At 37.8% G+C, this 20,986-nt stretch overlaps 1 protein-coding gene across 2 annotated transcripts in view; it reads left to right on the forward strand.

Annotated features, from left to right (window-relative positions):
• TRPM3 (transient receptor potential cation channel subfamily M member 3) overlaps window positions 1-20,986 on the forward strand; it is a gene marked incomplete at both ends in the record, with an annotated part of 383,951 nt that overhangs the window by 353,113 nt on the left and 9,852 nt on the right. For both annotated transcript variants that reach the window (XM_083884288.1, XM_083884289.1), the window contains 4 exons: window positions 4,137-4,265; window positions 6,123-6,374; window positions 11,372-11,546; window positions 20,569-20,719. In XM_083884288.1, the coding sequence (XP_083740414.1) occupies window positions 4,137-4,265; window positions 6,123-6,374; window positions 11,372-11,546; window positions 20,569-20,719 (707 nt within the window). The remainder of the gene's footprint in view (window positions 1-4,136; window positions 4,266-6,122; window positions 6,375-11,371; window positions 11,547-20,568; window positions 20,720-20,986) is intronic.

Here is a 20,986-nt window from a genome sequence, read left to right on the forward strand (position 1 = left end):
CAGGTGGTTTTCCCCACTTATATTTTCCATCACTCTGCTGAAAGCACAGCAAAACACAAAGAATGGATTCTTCTGCAAGTGACTTCTTGTAAGAAAAATTGCCTTGCAGACGTTGAGAACAACTCACATCAATCAAGTCTTAACTGTGGCAGACGTTATAGACCAGCAGGTAGTTTAACATCTTGGAGTAACTTATTGCTCAACTCAGTGGCCACTGAACATTAATCAAGCCCGTAAGTCCAGAAACTATTCATCAGCAGCCTAGTCTCATTATCAATTGCAGTGTGTATTATGCACAAACAGAAAAGTCTTTTCTGCAAATCGAAAGAAGCATTCTGGCTTTCCCTGTTAGTTCAATTTTTAAATGGAAGAGAGAAATCAATATTGCATTTCCATTTAGACTTGTTCCTACAGTTTTATGTCCTGAGGCAGGTCTCAGTCAAGGTCATTTATTAAAACTGGGTCTTGGATACGCTGAACCTGGAGAGCAAGTTAAGGTGTATTCTGGCTGCTGTGCCTGAGCTGTTGCCCATATTGAGAACTCCTGGAGACTAAAAGCAAAACAAGTTTCAGAGAAGGGTTAAAATTGCACACCCTATCACCATTATGCAAATACACAGGCACAAATATTATTCATGGATTTCAAAGGAGATTGTTCAAATTTTACATTCCACAGTCCATGAAATGGACTGTGGAATGCAAAAGAAATACAAGCATAATACAAGAAATACAAGTATAAGAAATACAAGTAAAAAATCCTATGGCTATAGTATACCACTTAAAACAATTTGAATATTCTCCACTTACCTATCTCTATTACTATATAGCTGTATTCACCTTCATTCACCTTCATTCTTCAAATACACAAGTGCGAGTTAAATGAGATACTTGAGTAAGTAACATTTGGCTCAGCAGACAATAGAATACTTTTTCTCAAAAAAAAAAAAAAAAATCCAAAAAAAAAAAAAAAAAAAAAAAAAAAAAAAAAAAACTCGAAAACCAACACAAACAAACTAACAAACAACTCCCCACCAGCTTCAGCTTTTCTCTGTAGATAGGCAGCAATTTCAAAAGTCAACTACTCTGTTCTGTTCCGTTACATTGGAAACCATGATGCAAATGTTTCATCCCACAGATTGCTTGAGCAGAAGAGGATGATCTTCTCCTACTGTTGCCTACTCCCACCATCCTAATATCAAAAGAGGAAAACTCTTGCAATAGTGTTAAAATAGTAAAATAAAAAGTAGACCTTTACTGGAAGCTTCCAGGTACCCTAGTGGTGATGTGCTCACGTGGCATTGGATTTCTGCAATTTTTAGAAGGTTAACAAATTAGCATAACTAACGAATATTGTCCAATTAGAAGAGCAGTTGGTTAGGTTATTTTCCCTGGGTACTGTCCCACTGGAGTTGGTCTAGGGCTTCTTTGCCCCATTTCATATCATGTCTTTTCAGATTCTGATTAGAAAACAGAAACCTGCTCCTTGTCAGGCTTCTTCTTCTGAAGAGTAAGACTAAACAGTATTTCAGGAACGTGTTAGAAGGTTAACTGACTACTCTAAAATCTAAGAGAAAGGGTAGAAAAGATGCTAGGAGCTATATAACTATTTAATAGTAGTCTAAAAATCTACAAATATATTAAAAATGCATAAAAAGCAAAGCCTTTAGGCATCTCTACAACTAGCATTAACTGAGGTATTTACAGGAAGTAAGAGATCATGTTTCTATCTCTTCTGAAGAGAAAAGCTGTGGAAGAATTGAGCCCTGAGTAAAAGCCTCTAAACATCAAAAGCGCTTTGCCCTAAGTTTTGCATTTTGGGACCACTTCCATTGATGATCATTTAACTATTGCAATCAATCAGAAAAGAGGAGGGTGATCTCCTTGAAGCATTAACCTATTGGTACCGTTTCCACGTTTGTCCTCTACCACAATGAGTATTCCAGTATTTTCTGTAGAATGGGACTGCATCCATAGGCGGGCCAGGTGCAATCCACCCTTGGAACTTCTTAGTAGGCACTTCTTTCCTTAGTTTCTTCTGGTACTGCCCTCAAAGGTGACAATGGAAGCTCCTAGCTCTTTGTCAAGCCAGGTAAAAGCAAGAAAAAACTGGGTTCAGCTACTTCTGTTGTAGCACCTTTAAAGAATCTTGGGTACCAGCATAAACAGCTAAACTGAAGTTTGACCACAGTGTTGGATCAGTGTAGCCACCTGGAAGGTGAGAGCAAGTTAGAAGTGTGGGGAGGGAAAAGGATGGTGTCATTCACTATCTGAAGGGCGTATTTCTTGGGTTAAAATAGAGACATTTCAGTATAATTTTACTCACAAATCAAGATTCTTTTGTCAAGCAAAATTGTTTCACAGTTTTGAGTAAGTTTGAATTGACGTAAAGAAACATACCAAAACAAAGAAAAGCCAGCATTTCAAACGAAAACCAGGAAGATGCAAAACCCCTTAGTTATATTAGTTTCTTGTAGTTTCTGTCACTTTCATAATCTCAATGTCCTTATTCTTATGCCCTACTGACTACAAGTGCTTGCCAAAGGGTGCTGAAGCAGATCAAAGTAGATTTCCTGGAAAATAGTAATCAATAAAGTTTAAGAGGAGTGTTAAGTAACAGTATCACCTGGCTTTTTGCTCTATATTAGAAGGTGCTTTTTCCACTAGGAAGGTGTGTATCAGTCCTGCCTGCCCAGACAGAGGTTCTCCTGACTCCAGTGTCACCCTAAGTGTTAGTCTGCGTCAACATTGCTCTCCATTTCCTTCAGGAGTGGTAAGGGAAGAGCAGCATCCAGACCTGTGCATTGCAATCTATCATCCCTCACAAACTGAAAGAAAAATGAGATCATTTCCTCCTCTGTTTTTTATGGGCGAGAAGTAGTGCTTCAACTGTTTGGTTTCTCTATACTGATAGTTATGGCCAACAGAACAAATTCTTTTGAGTGTCCTCAGCCAGCAACTGAAACAAAATCCAGAATCCTATGGCTTTTACAAATCGTTCTCTAACAAATACAATACGGCTATAAACTCTATTCTGTGATGTGCAGAACATTGAAATAAACTCACCCAAAAATCTCAAGGCCCTCTGTGGTTGTTTCAGCTCACATCCCATGTACACGACAGTGAATAACAGACAGTTGAGAGATAAAAACTGAATTCAAGTATAGATGTATGTATTACAGCTTTCTGTCACAATGACTGAATGTTCATGCACAGAACTGAGTCATCTTGTCTCTGACTTATATTTAGCCTTAAAATGCATTTTCTTGTAGGGCTGCTGTTTGAAAGGCAAAGTAGACAGGTGGCTGGATGGATTCTGGCCTCCAAGAACCACAGTGGAATCCTTGCTACAGCCCATGCTCCGGAATGAGACTGGAGTTTCTCTGAACTTTATGAACTTGATGATACAATTTGCCTGACCTGGCTTTTTTTGGACAGACCATTTAATTACATTCAGCATGCAGAAAAACAAAGAAAAAGAAACTAAAAACTGAATTCATACTTTCCTCTGGATCAAAAATTAATCTGGAAGATTAATAGATTAGGAAGGAAAAGAAAAACATTCTCACTTAAAAATTTGCAAAAAATATAAGGCAAATGAATGGCTGGGTATGCCTGGCTCCTTGCTGCAGCAGTGCGAGTAGGAGTAGCAGTGTTTTGGGGAAGAAACATGCTATAGATTAGGTCAGTACTACACTGGGTAAGAAGACCTCTAATAATGCCTAAAATCTGGACTCAGAATGCCAGACTCCATATTAGGTGAATGAGGGGGGAAAACAAAGAGGGGTTGTTAGAGGACTAAATGCTTTTAGAAGCAGGTGAGGGAGAAATCTTCATGTAGCTTACTGAATTGGGTAGTTGACATAGTGGTATTAGAATTGCCATCACTGTGGGTTGATCCAAGGGAACTGCATTAATAAAGTTTTTTTGAGGAGATAGATAGAGCTGGATGTACATGCATGTATTTTGCAGATTCCCTAAGTATGTGACTTAATGTAAGCTTTCTCAGACAACCCAGGACAGTTATATTGTTCTTTTGTCTGTGAAACCCTGGTAGAATCAGAAATATCAACTCATATCCAAGAGACTAGCTCAGTTGTATAGATAGTGACAATTGATACTCATTTTTTTCTTTGCAGCTGGCCTACATAGGCTATTTGATGCTGTTCAACTACATTGTGTTGGTGAAGATGGAGCGCTGGCCATCTATTCAGGAGTGGATTGTCATCTCATACATTTTCACTCTGGGAATTGAGAAGATGAGAGAGGTAAGGTCTCCTCAACCTTAGAGAAAGAATAAAAAAGAAATAAGCATGGATTTTGATTCTTTTTTTTTTCATTTTAATATCTGTTTTTATTATTTTTCTCAGGGTATGTTTTTATGAATTTATGAATAAAATTCCCTCTTTTTTCAGAAAGGCAGATGGATTGTTACAAAAAGCAGGAAAAAATATCTATCTTCTTTAATTTTAAAATTATCTTTTTCTCTTTTTGTTTTTCTCTCTTCTTTCTTTCTGTCCTTTTTTTCCTTTTTTCTTTCTTTCCTTCTTTCCTTCTTCTCCCACAAAATTTCTGTGTTCAGGTTTCAGTGTGATGCTCATTTAATAGCATTCACAAGTACCAGATGATCTTCTGACAAGTCTTAAAAGTCTGCTCAATTCCTTAAAATGCAACTCTTGAAAATTTTTGTTAATTTGTCAAGCAATAGTGTGCAAAGCAGACACATAGAGCAGAGACAGAGCATTTAAGGTAGCACTCAGTCTATAAAGTGAGTGAAGAGGCTCTCTAAAGCCTGTCCCTCATGGTCTCTCCCACCTAATGCTCTCCTCTTTCACTTAGCCAAAGGTGCATTTATTCCACAGTGACATCAGAGGCCCAATTCAGCCCTAATGTGAGTGAATGCGACTCCCATTGACCTCAGCTGAAATAGCACATTTGTACCCCTGGGCTGAATCTGTTACCAGTTATGTTTGTACATCCTGAAGCCAGTGCTCTGGAGGACTAGACTAAAAATGGACTTTAACACTTAGATTTCAAAGACAGGTTTCTGACACTGTATGGTAAATGCTATGTTATAAATAAAGAGAACAGAGAAAAAGACACTGTTTGAGTGGCCCATGAGTATATGTCAATAAGCAGAAGAGAAAGGAAGGCAGTGGCAGTAGCCACACGAGGACTCTAGAACCCTGATGGAGGCAATGCACTGCTGGCTCAGCAGGTGGGAGGCTGCAGACAGGAGTTATGTGGACTGGTTTTTGTCTAATCATTAACCCCAAACTGTCCTTTCCCCAAAAGTTTACTAAGAATTCTTGTCACAATTGATTTCAAAGCAGACATTGAAATTGTTCACAGATGAGCCTAAAATTCCTTCCAAAAACAAATTACAAGAATGACATTCATCTTTTTTGAGGAACTGTATGATTTTATTCAAATGTTCTTGGGCTAAATATAGAAAATTAAAGCCAACTGCTTGTAAACTCACTAAAAGGTAGGACTTAATCATAGAGATCACTTGAATAATAGTTTTAAGAGTAGTCTGGGAAAACAATCAAGTTTCACAAATGATCTTGCAAGGAGAATGACAATAAATTCGTAATGTAAGAGTATTTATTTTTGTGACTTTTATTCTTGGCTGTGGAACTTGATTTCCAAAAACAGGCCCAAGTAGTATCTGGTATCTCTGTATTAAATTTCTGCTGCAGAGCTTTATGATTTCTTGGTCATTTGATACACATTTTAATATAACTTTCTTTAAACCTACAGCTTCTTTATATGTGAATTTTCTAATTAAAAATCTTTCTGTATTTTGCCCTCTGTTCCAAGACTTTAAGTATGGTTAATATGTTTGAAAAACAGAAATACATACACATATTTCTTGTGATTTCATGAGGATTTTGGACTAAGTGTTCACTTTGTCCTTTAAAATGTCTCACACATAGACACATCTTAAGAATGGTTGAAATTGGAGATTTTGGGGGAAAAAAGCCTGAGAGTACCTGAGATATTTGGATGATAAGCATCTATCAGCTTTGCTTTTAGCCTGTGTGGCATATATCTGTCTGTTTACTGTAGACTTCTTCAACTTTAAGACTGCTCAGTTCCTCTCCATTTCCTCTGTCCTTCAGATCCTCATGTCAGAGCCAGGTAAACTGCTGCAAAAAGTCAAAGTTTGGCTGCAGGAGTACTGGAACGTTACCGACCTGATAGCTATCCTGCTGTTCTCCGTTGGGATGGTTCTCCGGCTGCAGGACCTGCCCCTGCGGAGCGATGGGCGCGTCATCTACTGTGTCAACATCATCTACTGGTACATCCGGCTGCTGGACATCTTCGGCGTGAACAAGTACCTGGGGCCCTACGTCATGATGATCGGGAAAATGGTGAGAGGAGCTGGAAAACCTCTCCTGTTCGACTGACAGTGTGTTCTTGGCTCAGTGTCCTTAGCCAATGACATTGCTGCAGATTTACCTGTATTTTTTGTTACACATTAGTGTTTTCATGTAGGCTTTTTTGAAATCAAAACCTCCAGAAACAAGGATTAGATTTTTCCTGTTCTGTTAGATGATGTATCATTTGTGATACATCTGAGATCATTCTCCAACAGCAGAGCCACCCTACACCCATCTGTGCCTCATTTGCAGAACATGCAAAGGAGATTTGGTGATTATAAAGGAAGGTTTGTTAAGATAAAAAGAAAAAATTGTTCAGGTGTGTAGTACTCTGAGAATGTGTTGTAGTAGTCTTGGTGTGTTCAAAACTATAATGGTTATGGTTAAGACTGACCCTTCTATAGTTTGATCCATGTCCACATTTTTTTCCATTATTTATGTTCAGGTGTGTCCCTGTGAGATGAGAAATCCATTTGCTAAGTGCAACCTCTGTGGCCTGAGTACATCAATTGTACACACTATAGCAGGAATATTAACAGTTTGTGTAATAGTAAATGCATGCATGAGGAAATCATGAGTCATTTGCTTCCACGTGCTTGACTTTTGACTTTTCAATTTTTAATTTTCATGTTTCAGTTGAAATGAAGCAGCATTTTGCTTGTTTCAGTTAAAGAAAATGGCTGGATTTACAAATGCACATGCGCACATCCCTGATAGTTGGATACTTGCACATGTAGCTAATACATGTGTTCATGTTTTACATGCAGCATCCAGCTTTTCTTATGTAAATCGTGTCTGTTTCATGCATTTTGGGGTTTAAGATTTGGCATTTTCTAAATAGATTAAAGCCCCTTGAAGCTGGATTTAAGTAAAAAAAGTAAAATTAATATTAACTCCTGTAGATTAAATACTACTGCTGTCTGTTTGCTACGTGACAATAATCAGCAAGTCCAAATGGGCTGTTTGTTATATTTATCTTATGATGGTCCTTAAAGAAAAGCTTCATCCATCCATCATAAGAAAAGAGGACATGTGTGAGTGCATGGACTACAGTATCTCCTTGATACTGTGTTTGTCACAATAGGCTCGGTGAGCAGGTATAAAACTGAAATGCAAAATATACATCAAGTTACCCAACAGGGAACTATTGTCTCATCTTCTCAATTTACCAGCTTTCTACTGCAAGCCCACAGTGGTGGGTTTGACAAAGAAAGAACAGCTTAGTAGGAAAAAAGTGAGGGAGAGAGATTGAGGGAAAACATGAAAGTGATAGTTGAGTTATGTCCTGGAAAAGGGATTTTGAAGTGTCCTCCCTTCAAGAAAGCCTGTAGGAGGTTGACATGAGGTTTTGCAGAGCTCCAGAGTGAAAACATTCAACAGTTCTTGTTGGAAGTTATTGTAAAAAGACAGCAGGACCAGAGAAAGAAATACAGATCAAAGGGAGAACACCGCCTTAGCAGGTTCTTTTCCTGCAGCATTTGGACTCTCTTTCTTCCAGTGGATCTGGTAGTCACTGGGCTTACAAAATACACAGTGATAAAACCTCTGAAAAACAACTACCCTTCTACTCTGCTTTATTTTTCACAGCTACGTGCACTAAAAGTATCAGAACTGTGGCATTAACACAGGCAGTATGAACAACAGTTCAATAACAGAGGGGCCATGTATAACAAACTTCTAGTAGTCAGTGTTACAGGTGGCTTATGGGAGCCCAACTCCACCAGCAGTATAAAGAGTGGTTTATTTTTCTTCTAGGTCACACAGAAAGGAAGTGATTGAAATTAATAGCATTTTCATTCGTCACTTTCGCATGTGTACAACAAATCAAACCATACTCCACTTTCTGTGGAAAATAAATACAGGATAATCACTGGCATCTGTGGGTCAGTACCTGCATTAAAAGGTGTTGCTTTTAGCTGCCAAATTGTTCTGAAGCTCTGGGAAGCTGTAAAAGGAAGCATATTCTATTTCGTGCCTTCCTGTTGCTTGGTTTTCATCATTTGTCCAATTTTCCTTGTGCTTTCAGCCACTCTGACGCATCCCTTTTGCCCACATATGTAATGCACAACCAGATTGAGTTACAGAGATCAGCCTCTCACATCTGTTTTCTGACCAGCTTACTCTCTTGTGCAACCCATGACCAACTAATGCACTCCCTGGCAGTTGCACCTACTGACTCCAGGCTGTTCCATGGGCTCTCTTGTGTATTTTTGTTTAAATCATGTCTCTCTACCTCCTTGTGTTCTGTCTTCCAAATGGTGTTGAAAGTTCAGTTCAGCACTATGAAGGACATCATGTTGATTATACATATTTCTACAAAGTACATCACAACTACTGAGGTCCTCAACAGGCCATATTTAATTCCTGTGACCTTTTTCTTTGGCATCAATTGTAAGTTTTAGACTCGGGAGGAAAAGGATGGCTTTTTCTGTCTTTCCAGTGTTGAGGAGCTTTCTCATCACCTGCCACGACATTGCAGTCGAGAAAATGGCTGTAAGTTTAACCTCTGGCCACTCTGAACAAATATGCAAATGAAATTAAGCAAGGAGCAGGAATGGGCTTGAGTAGTTTAAATTCAATAGGTTAAGCAAAGATGAAGATACAAGGAGGAAAATGAATGGCCAAGTTTATTATTATCTACTAATTTCAGTAACACAATATGCTTGTGCTATTCTGATTTCTGCATAATGATAGGCTTAATTTCCTTTAGGAAATTTCAGGAATGAAATTAAATTACTGGAATGTCAAGAAAGTCAGAGGTATATCAGTTACTTTAATGTGTGGAATTTTCTTAGCATTTCTGCAAATACAGAAGCCAAAATACAGCCAACTTCTTCATGAAATTGTACCCCCAAAAACTGTCGTTTATCACTTTTTTAAGGTGACCGATGAGTTCTTCGGGATGATTGAAATAGCTATTGCCTTGGTAAAACAACAATTGTAATTAGACACCACAGGCCAAAGGACCTGATATAATGCTCATTAAAGTCAGTGGAAACTTGCCCATATATTTTACTGCATTTCAGGCAAGTTACTGAGAGTTTAGAACTGAAGGAGGAGAAAACTAATGTGCATCTTGAGTAGAGAACAGCACTAAAAATTTTATTTCTTGCAACATGAAGTCACACCTATGTGATTCCTGATCAAAAACAATTGAAGCATTTAAGACATTGTCTTAAATTGCCTCAAAATACTCATTTTGTTTATTTGTTTGCATGACATTGTAAAATAGTTATTACATTACATCATATCAAGTTATACATTGCCATCTGGAACAAAGTTTGATCAGGTGAAAAAGAAGGAATGAGGTTTCACCTCTAGGTTTGTTCCCTAAAAGCAATGAGAAGTAAACATTATTATTCAGTTTTCCCATTTCAGGATGCTTTCTGAAGTAGAATGATCTGGAAATCTTCTTCTTGAGGGAATTTTTTTTTTTGAGAGAGAGAGAGACTAATGCCCTAAATTAAATAGAAATCATGATGATTGACTTTGCTGAGTTTTAATTATTTAAAGTGTTCCTTTTCCTCTCTCATGTCCCCAAGGTTTTTTTTCTTTCTTTCCCGCTTTTTTTATGAAGCTCAAAACTTTTGTTTTTCCCTGCTTTTTTCCCACTTCTCAGTTCCTTCTTTCCATCTTCTTGATCCTCTCTCATCTGACCCCTGCTCATCTGGTGCCTTTCTCCCACAGTCTCTCTCACTAAATATGAGCATGCCTTTTTCTCTTTGCTACCCCGTAACACTGTTTTCTCCGCTGTGTACTTTCCCAGCATTACCTTGACCTCACGTTGCTTTAGAATTGAAGAACCCCTGCAGCAGTGCCAGATCCATCTGCTGCAAGTAGGTCCCATAAGGCCACCAGCTGAGGTCCAGGTTGATTTCACACCTTTCTTGCAAGGAAGGCTGAATTCAGCTGAGCCAGAAAATGCAGAGACTGGAGGCAATAAAACTCATAAGGTTTAGAGGATTCTTAACTTGATTTTTGGCTAGGGACAAAAGTTATGTCCAGAACTGTGAAAAACATCACAGTTGTAACAATTCTAAAGACCTGGCAAGTCTGTAAGTTTTAAAGGGATCTTACCGGGGCTGTACACAACTCCCAGGTTTTTTTACATTCACTTTGGGTTATCTCTGCTGTACCTGCCTGATGCCCATTGTTCTTCTCCCTTGAGGGCCCTTTCTGAAACAATGCTGCTTCTAATCTTCAGATCTGTTCAGCATCTTGTAGGATTGCTGTCCCACGTTTCCAGAAGCGTTTTGAATGGGTGGGTACTGTTTGCAAGCACTAGTTAATCTTGGGCATATGCTAATGGGGCCCTCAACAGCGGAGAAGAGCAGAGTTCACTGTCTGTTATGTGATTGGAGTTTTTTTGATACAGCATTTGTCAGACTCCCCCACCAAGCGGATTTTTAGCCCAGCCAGTATCACAGCTTTCCTTCCTCACTGGTTACCACCATGGTGTCCCTTATGTTGCAGTAACAGGCTGTTCTGCCACCCATTCATCCGTATGTTAGTTGCAGCTCCCTTTGTCCCAAGATAATGACTACCAGTGAATAAAATTATCCATGTCAGTCCTTTTGCTTATGTACAGTTGCCACTTGGTGCCTATAAACAATGCATCATCTCACAACCCTTGTCCAGACCAGGCTGCTGATTCCAGTGGACCTATGTATTCTTGTTGATGCAGCTGATGTGACCAGATGGTACTTTGTATTTTCAAGCCTATTCATAACATTTTAATTGTTCTTAAAAGTGACACAGAGTAAAACCAAGGACACAATAATACCACTTTACTTTTTTGAAAAATATATTTTTAATGTGTAAATGAGAACAGCTTTTCAAAATTTGTTTTTGAAAATTCTGTTTCTAAAATTCACAGACTTTTTCTTTTTTTGCAGCACATAATAATAGGAATATGGACAAAGAAGTTCCTCTAATTCTTGCCCTTTCTCTCTCTCTCTTTCTCTCCTTTTTCCTGTCATTGCATTCAGATGATAGACATGATGTACTTTGTCATCATCATGTTGGTGGTTCTGATGAGCTTTGGTGTGGCAAGACAGGCAATCCTCTTCCCCAATGAGGAGCCTTCGTGGAAGCTGGCGAAAAACATTTTTTACATGCCTTACTGGATGATCTATGGGGAAGTGTTTGCAGACCAGATAGACCGTAAGCAAGTTTATGATTCTCATACTCCAAAGTCAGGTATCCAACTTTGATCAGATGGTGTCCTATTAGATCGTGTCTGTTTGCTCAATAAATGGCTCTGGATAGAGGAACTTCTTCAACACAGAATATGGTTGCAAAAGTATTTTTTCAGCTAATATTGAGGTGTCGGTTTCAGAACGTGCTTCTGGCATCACTTTGCAGTCATTTAACTGGAAATCTGTAATGCTAAATTATCATGTATATAGGGAAGGTTATAAATGTGTCCTTTTTACCAGATTGGTGACAAAAATCCTCTTCCAGGTATCCAATATGAATTTGGGGGTATACCTGGGACACAAAAAATCACTTCTTTTTTTCTCATTCCTTGGTTTATTTCCTAACTTCATATTGAGCACCATGTCTAATAACTGAGGGTTAGATCTTTCAGCTCCTATACTTCATGGGGATCTAATCCAATGAGTTTTCTTTTGTCTGTTACCTTCTCAGTGCCACACTTAAGCTAAACCCTGTGATGCAATTCTTTGGGTCTAATAATTAGATCCATTTTTAGAATATTGCTGCATTTATTTTTAGAAGGCGAGACTCTGCTCATACCATTGCAAACAGGAAAAGAGACAGTATGAAATATATTATCTCCTCAGGATTCATTGGGTGGGTGATCAGGAAAATGCTGGTTTTCTGTTTAGATCAAATCTTGTGCTGCCATGCTTTGATTAATTTATTTGCATTACCACCAAATGAGAGAGCTGGTCATGTAAACAGTGCAATGGATGACCAAACTAAGAATCAGAAACAATGTCATCATTTGCAACTACTGTCATGTAACTGATGTTCATCATTCCTACTTAACTACGTTCAAGTCTTGGCAGCATTTGGAAGTCAATACCTTTTCCAATGACAGATGGCTTCCATTAAAGCTCAGTTTAGGATATTTCATTTTATTCTGTGTACCATATTAGGAAAGGGCAGTATGTTCAAAATCTATTTGCTGTTTGTTCGGTATTGACAAAGTTTGCATTAAAAAAAAATGTTTATTTTTCCTGAGCTGATTAAAAGTAGTAAATGTATCTATATCACAAATAATGCCCCCAATTGAATGTAGTTTCAGATGGATAGATGTATGCATACCCCATAGCAGGTATTTCAGCAGTTTCATGATAATTTCTTCTTCCTGGCTAGCACAGAATCATTACTGTGGATACAGATTAAACCTCCTTTTTATCTTTTCTTCCCTACTTGATTTTCAGAGGCAGCATGGCATGCAAGGAAGTAAGCAAACACCTATAATCACAAAATTTCTCTCTATGTTTCACTTTTTACCCAATTCCCTCATTTTTATCCTTTCCCTTTTCTTCTGTTTTTAAAAATACATCCGTTCCAAAGGTGTAATAGTTGGGGATATAAAATTTCATCTTGTTCTGAAAGCGTATTTTAGAGGGCTAAAGGTTTGTTCCATTAAACTGTAACTTCCTTCTACAAGCAGAATTATATCTGTCCCTCTACAAGTGGCCATTTATTGATTTTGTACTAAGTAATGACCATAGTGCAACAAACATGGCAATTGGCTGAATAAAGTGTTTTGTTGTTTTCTTTAAATGAAGGTCTGATTACCGTTTAGAACCCATAAACATAAGAAACTGAAGGGTGTTTAAGTATGAAAACAGGGTGGCAGGCTGCACATCTGAGGATTGCATGAGGGTTTGTGTTATTTAGATGCACAACATTTAAATCATGCACAAAGATGCAGAGGAATTATTTCTGAAGCTTAGGGGAAGAAAATTTCCTGGTGACCTAAAGTCCAGCTTTAAATATAGACATATTGTTTTTCTGCCTGTGTCAAGGAAACTTGGAGTTGCAGCAAAAGTGATGATGTCAAAATGAAAAGCAGCACCTACTTCCTCCTTCCTGAGACGCAGGTGATGCAGGGAATTAGAATCTGCTACTCCTCCAGCACAAAATATGTACTGTACGTCATGTCTGTCTGATGCTCAATTGTCTCAAAAATATTATCTGTGAAATAGACTGGGAGCACAAGCAATGGTTGGTGATGATGTTACACAATTGCAATGAGCTGACACCCAGAAAGTTTTACTAGTATACTCACATTTTTTCACTATTTAAACATTTGCTGTTATTTATATTTTCCATGTTGTTCTAAGCTAAATCAGCTACTGTACTCATGTTAAAAGTGCTACAGCGTTTGTACTAAAATTGTTATGCTACATCTAAACTGCAATTTAACTTTATGGTTTAGAGCACATTCTTTTTTAATCAGTATTATTTTAACAAAAAAAAAAAAGTTGCTTTGTGATTTTGTTTATATTTTGGTGTTTAATATTGCTACATTATTAGCAAGCTTGAATTTCAACCAGTGTTGAAATGCTGATCATGGAAAGGCATGTTGATCAGAGCCATGCTTCTGGAAATCCTCCTGGTATCTGAGAAATGTACAAAAAAGTAGGCTACTCTAACTTTTCTAATTTCCTTTTTTTTTTAAGAAAAAATATTTTATCTATTTAATTAATTATTTTTATTTTATTAGTGAAGCATGCCATTAAGGCTGACCAGATACATATCTGGATCTCATCTGCTGGCAGCCTATTCATCCAGTGGGTCTACTCTGATTTTTATTTCAACACACTGCTAATTGCCTTGCTCACAAACAGTTCATATTTACATTTTTACCCATAATTTCTGTATTAATATAATTTTTTTATATGTTAGCTAGAGTATGTGTTATTGTCCTGTTGGTATGTGATCTCATCTTCAACTCAAAAGTGAGGACAGATTATATCCTCACTTCTGGGATTATGAATACATTATTCAGTGGTGGTGTTTATTGTCAGTGATGTCCGTAACTACTACGTACCTACAAATTTCTGGCTAAGAAATAATCATAAAGTGGGGGGAAGAAGAGTAAATCTTTTTAACTGTGTTCGAATTTTCAGGCAAAGTCAACAAAACCAGAAAAACTACTCTCTAAGTAGTTCCTCTCGGACTGACGGTTCATCATAACATGACCACAAAAAAGTCTAAAAACCTTGCCATATTAAGTAGGTGCTTCATATAAAAATATGTAGAAGTAGAATGGCAGCTTCAGTAATTCTTGGATGAGGAAGAGAGTTTGAGAAGTGAGAACCACTGAATATGCCTAAAACATGCTGGAGGAGGAACCACAGACCGTAACACATGGCAGAGTGGCCGCTGCTCTTTCAGTCCCAGCTACCAATTAAGTCCACAGCCCAGCTCCCTATGGGTTTGGGGAATGGGGAGCTAGAAAAAAGAGACTTTTTACTACCACAGTGCAATCATAATGGTCTTCCTCTAGGTCTTTGAGCAGGAAGTGAGTAGAATATGATCTATAAACAAAGGAGGTGCAGTTACAATTATAATTAGACCATATTGTTCCCACAACTGTATCCAGCTGTTCATCTAATTCTTTTTAGCTGATCTGGCATGGACAGAAGGTTACACATACCGTGTTGTCTACTCAGGAAGTTTTAGCAATTACATGAAACCATCTTTGGGAGTATATAAACATCAAGGAATAGTCAAGCTACTTCATGGAAAAGTCCAGCCAGCCAAAATATCAGTCCAAGTGAAACATCAATAATGACTGAAACCACCTTGAGCTATTGAGTTTTGGCTTGGGCCTAGAAACCCTCAGTTAGCAACTACTGGGATTCAAATAAAGGCTTAGACCAAAGAATTAAAAGCAGGCAGTAAGCTAATCATATTTATGAATTATTTAAAGGTCAGGAAATGAAAAATTATTATATTTTAGGAAAGGAATAATAATAAGAGCTTGATAAGTTGAAAAAAAATTAGACTGATATCAATTATGTAGTTAAGTAAAGATATATTATTATCCACTGATAGCTGGGGGAGGAAGGAGAATCTGAATCATGGAGCTGGTGATGGCATATGCAACTGTCTCACTTTAAGGCAGTATTTCCTAATCCATCTGAGCTTTGTGCTGCCCAGTGGGATCCATGAGGCAGCAGCCAGCCATGTAACTGCTTTAGTGAATGCCTGTCCAGAAGTGAATTTGCAACAGACACTGTAAAATCTCTCCCTCAGTTCACCACACATTGGCACTTGTGCTGGCAGTTTTAGCCAGGAAAATTCATAACGCAGTTCTCACCTGTGAAGAACTTTGTTTTCACATTACAAAACTATCTGCCTCTCCAGAATACTATGGATACAGAAGGATATAAGAAATACTGAAGAGGAAATGTGATTTTGTTGGTAAAAAACATGTAGATAGAGGAAATAACAGCCAGCTTGGGAAATGGCAGTCATCTGTAGAAAACGAAGATCAGAGCTCACATTTTCGTGTATTCAGAAGGCTTAAGCAACTGAACCTGCTGTTAGTCAACATGGCTTTCGGGAAGTTTTTCAGATATTCCTGGTGTCTCACAGGTCAGATTTCCATCTGGATTTCCTTACCAGCTGACAATACTTGATATGCCATATGGAATCTGAAGATCAGTCTGAGTTGTGTTGGTTTCTTGTGTCTGTACCTGTTTTGGAAAAACCTACTTTGTTTAAGGGAAAAAGATGGGACCTCCTTCTCTTTGGAGGAATATCAAGTAACCAGAATGCAGTCATTTCAGAAGATGAGAGACCATTATACACAGGTTTTAACTATTCAATGAATTTCAGAGGAAACTATAATTATTACAAAAAACCTTTTTAAAATTCTTTAAATTTCTTAATCTGTTAGATTTAAGTTTTATAATTCTTGAAAATTTCTTAGTACAAATGAAAACTATATACTAAATTCTTTATGACCTTACAGGTTGCATGCTTTTCATTACTCAATAGGAGCTTCCTACGAGGCCTGTCATTTGCGTGGACCATTCTGGAATTAGAACAAACACAGCAGCTCTGTACAAAACAGAATAAATCATACCTGTGGCAATACTTTTAACATTGTTAGACAAAGGTAGTGCAAAAGATTTTTGCGCAGACTGCAAACAATTTTGAAAGTCTCTCTGGTCTGGATTGCAACATAGTATTCCCATATCTAGCATTCCTGATGATGTAATTTGGATTCTGTTTGGTTGCTATTTTTAATGGGGGAAGGAGGAGAGTAGGAGAAGGAAGAAAGCACTAGAGTGAACAAGAAAAATGCAGGGATTTATTGTAAATTATTATTAAAATAGCAGCAGATAGAAGAGACCCTTCAAAGTCATATTTATTGGGACCTGAGGCAAGAAGCCACACAGAAGGTCAGGATGCTGCAGTTAAGGAAACTTTCTTGAAATAATGAGACACAGTTCAACTCCCTGGATGTTTCTACTGATGAAAAGAGTAATCTGTGAAATTCTGGGTTCCCAGATTTTAGTATTTTCTTCACCAGTGAAGAAGAGAAAAAGTTTAGGAATACCACAATATTTTTGGGGTTTTTTTTGGGGGGGAGGTTCAATATTTACCAGCCTGGTAAGCTGGTAGAGTTGCTTAGACATTTGATTCAGAATTGATAAAACACTTTCATATCTTTTGGGTCCATTATGGGTCAAAATTGGAAGGTGACTATATACTCATAAATAGGACAATTACAGTGCATATCCAGACTTAGATTAAAAAAAAAAAAAAAATTAAAAAAGAGTTGTTTTTTGTTATTTGGTTGCACTTATTTGGTTGCACTTTATTTGGAACTGGGAACATAGGAAAGCATTCCTGTTTCTTGTGATTTCAAACAAATCAGCTTGTATTGTAAAAGTGGTATCAAATTTTATAGGAGAAGTTTTCATCAAAGGCAAAAAGCAATTCAGTGGCAGAGCTGTTCAATTATGCACTTTTGTCTTCTCATTATTTCCCACACCTGCTTTGGAAGGTTGCAGCTGGGGGAACAGTCATAATGCAGAAACTCACAAGCATCCTTTGCCAAGCCCTCCACCCGACACACAGTAAAAGTTAGCAGTGCCCATGTCATGACAGTAATTACAGCAAGGAAACTAATTCTTCCTGAGCTCTGCCTCCACGTTAAGCCTGAAACCCACAGAGGCTTGAATTACTGGTGGGTTTTTTGCAACTATTCCCTGGACAGGAAAGAGGAAGGGTTAGGTATGTAGCAGGAAAGGCCCAGCAGGAAACTGTAAGTGAGACTCAGGAAGGAAAAATAAGCATGGAAAGAGATCGTGAAAAAGGAAACAAAAGATGCAAAAAGTATGTACATCTGCAGGTGTCAGGATGCAATGTTTGAAAGTTGAGTGGTGTTAATTTGTATAATTGAAATTAAAACTCCAACCATTTACTGTTTCCTAAAGCGTCAGTTCTGGGCATAATGTCCAAACTGTATCCAATGGCCTGTATGTATCAGAGTTGCTGGCATTTTCAGTTAACTGAGATTGGCATATCGTTATGCTAACAGAATTTGCTTCAGTGAAGAATTTTGCTAGAATTAAGTATTCTGTGGTTTGTGTGAGAGCAAGGCTATAATGTAAAACAGATGTGTCAAGTTTGCATGCATGTTAATATTGTGCTTTGAAATATATTACAATATATAACTGCACATATTACAAAAATTACTTCATTTGTCCAAAAATAAATAAAATGTTCTAATGCTGTTACACATGAAGGGTAACACAGATTCCTCAGGAGTGAGGCAGAACACATACCTTTATTTAGTAGTGGTGGGAAAATCTTTGAAAATAAATTTAATCATTTAAAGATCAAAGAAGATGTTCAGTGATGTGCCATGGAACACAGACTTCTGCATCTTTGGACACGTACATCATACGCTTTCTTATGCAGCTGAAGATGTGACAATTAAGTGGTGGCTTAGCTCTCCAAAGTAAGGCAAGAAATGAGTATTCCCGTGTTATTTAAAAACTGTACCCACAACAGAACATGCAAAAGAGAAAAACTTCTGCAAAGCTTCAGGACAAGCTGAACAACAACAGGTGTATAGAATATACTGTGGGAACATGTCTTTAATAGGAAATATAATTTGGCCATCACTGAGTGGCATAAACCAACAGAGATTACCCAGCTGTAAGCAAGTAGAGCTGGAGAAATATTTTTGTCTTCTTAACTGATTTTTGTTCCAGATTAAATTCTATGGGTTTTTTAGAAAAAAAAAGTAGGAACCAGAATTGGAGCTGAGTTTTCGATCTCATTTATCTAAGGTTTGAAAAATGCTTTTCAAATTTTTTCTCATTACATGAGAAGATATTGTTTATTCTGTTTTCAGCCCAGAAAACGACAACAGGTTTCATCAACTGATACTGCAATTGTTCCATCACTGGTGAAATTATTATGAGTTTCGGTACTTTGTTGTATTGAACTTTGTACATCTGACTCAATATATGAGCAAGTTAATGTTTCCACACAAACAGAGATCTAAGTTCCACATTGAGTGCTGATAGCATGAAGTACTGCATGGTGCAGTTTGTGTGGGGTGAAGGCTAAGAGCAGAGAGCCCCACATTCACAGTGCCACCCTGACAGTATTTTGAATGTCTAAATGGAACCGCTGCTTGGAGCAGTGTAGAAATAGCACTGGCTTTAAATGATCTGCAAAATGATGCTTACTGAGAAATGAAAAATTGCATAGTCTCAGCCTGTTCCAGTAATAAAACGTGATTTTATAAATAGGAAGAACTGTTAATACCATGCGTCCAAACATAATGGAGCTGCTGGAAAAAAGCAGTGTTGCTTGTATTTGATTTTGCAATTTCTTTTTTGGTGAGTTAAATATTTTTGGAGATGTCAGGTAGTCTTGTATTCCATATGGGTACATATGGAATGGGTACATACATATGGGGACATTACATATGGGTAATATAGGCTAAGGTCTATGTGTAGTGCCCAAAACAAAGTACCAAAATCGCACATAATGTAATATGATTGCCAGTATGGACATCCACAAGTGAATGTCAAGCTCAGTGAACCAATTTCAGAAGAACTTTTTTGAGAAGATGCAATAGCTGGTATTGGAAATACGGATTTGTTGCCATACAATGAAATTTTACATACGGCATCAGCAAACTTCATTTTCCATGAAGACAGTACAAAACCTCCATTGATATCACTAGGAATTGAGCCAGTACTGAACACTTTGGAAATTCCTTACTTAAACTTCTTTTTGTTGGAGATGAGAGGAAGCTAGCTGTAGTGCTGTGCAAAATTTACCAAAGATGGTTTGTATATGTAAGCTGCTGCTTCCATTATTTTCTTGAAGAGCTGATTTTGAAGATACAGAGAACCACAAGGACTGAAGCTAGAGAGACATAAACTGAACCCATGCTTGCAAAGGTAATTTGTCCATCACTGCACATGAAGGCATATTAATGCACAAGCAGGGAAAATTATTTCACCATGTCTTCTCTCCTCTTGCTTCAGTTCTACAACATTAATACCAAGAACATTTTGATTCCAATGTATTTGTGGAAGAAACAGGTGGCATCTCTGCTGCATACATGTCCCTGTACCTACAGTAAAGACTTGATAATCTCCCCCACTGTTTCTAGGCATGCAGTCAAGAGCCCTTAATAGCAGAAAGTCATTATGTGTATGTCCTAGAGGGGCTTGAGACAGTGCAGTGCACAGCAATAAATGTCTACTCTTTAATTTATTTTCATGGACTTCCTTTTCCTTATTTATCACATCCCTTTCAATCAATAAAAAAGACAAGATTTTCACCATTAAAGAAATACTAAGCAAGCTTTTTTGTAGGATTAAACAATTCAATAATTTCATTTTCACAGTGACTAATTACCAGCAGACTACCTGTGTGTAAACAGGTGGGTTACTCACATCAGGCATGTGTCCTGAGAGAAATATCTTTATTGATACCGATCAGAAATGTCCTGATACCCACAGCACATAACACAAGTCCTGTAAAATCATTGGTACCAAGCATAAATGTCTGAGAGGAGAATGTCAATGCCATTGTTATTTGGCAGATGTTGCCTTGGCAGGCAGGCCATTATAGATATTTAAATATTTCTGCAAAAAACTACTGAAAAAATAAGATTCATTCCCATTTTGTATTTTTTTTTTTTTATTCCCAGCACCTTGTGGTCAAAATGAAACCAGAGAAGATGGCAAAATAATCCAGCTACCTCCCTGCAAGACAGGAGCATGGATTGTTCCTGCCATCATGGCCTGCTACCTCTTGGTAGCAAACATCCTTTTGGTGAATCTTCTCATTGCTGTTTTCAAGTGAGTGACACATTGCAAAGTATAGACTTGGGGAGAATGCACATTGTTCACAGCCTATGGAGACTGCTGAGCTTTGGCTGAGAGACATTTTCCGATGATGTAAGGGGGAGAGGGAAAGAGGCTTGTCTCCAGGAAACAAGGGAAATGCCAAGTTTTTCACATTGTGCTCATTTCCAAGTTCAGACACCTAATGGGAACCAGGGCAAAGAAGCCAAATAAGGTTCAGTTATGGCATCACTCATTCACAAGAGGGAAAACAAGGGTAAA

This window comes from Zosterops lateralis, assembly GCF_965231275.1.
Source record: "Zosterops lateralis genome assembly, chromosome: Z".
Classification (NCBI taxonomy): domain Eukaryota; kingdom Metazoa; phylum Chordata; class Aves; order Passeriformes; family Zosteropidae; genus Zosterops; species Zosterops lateralis.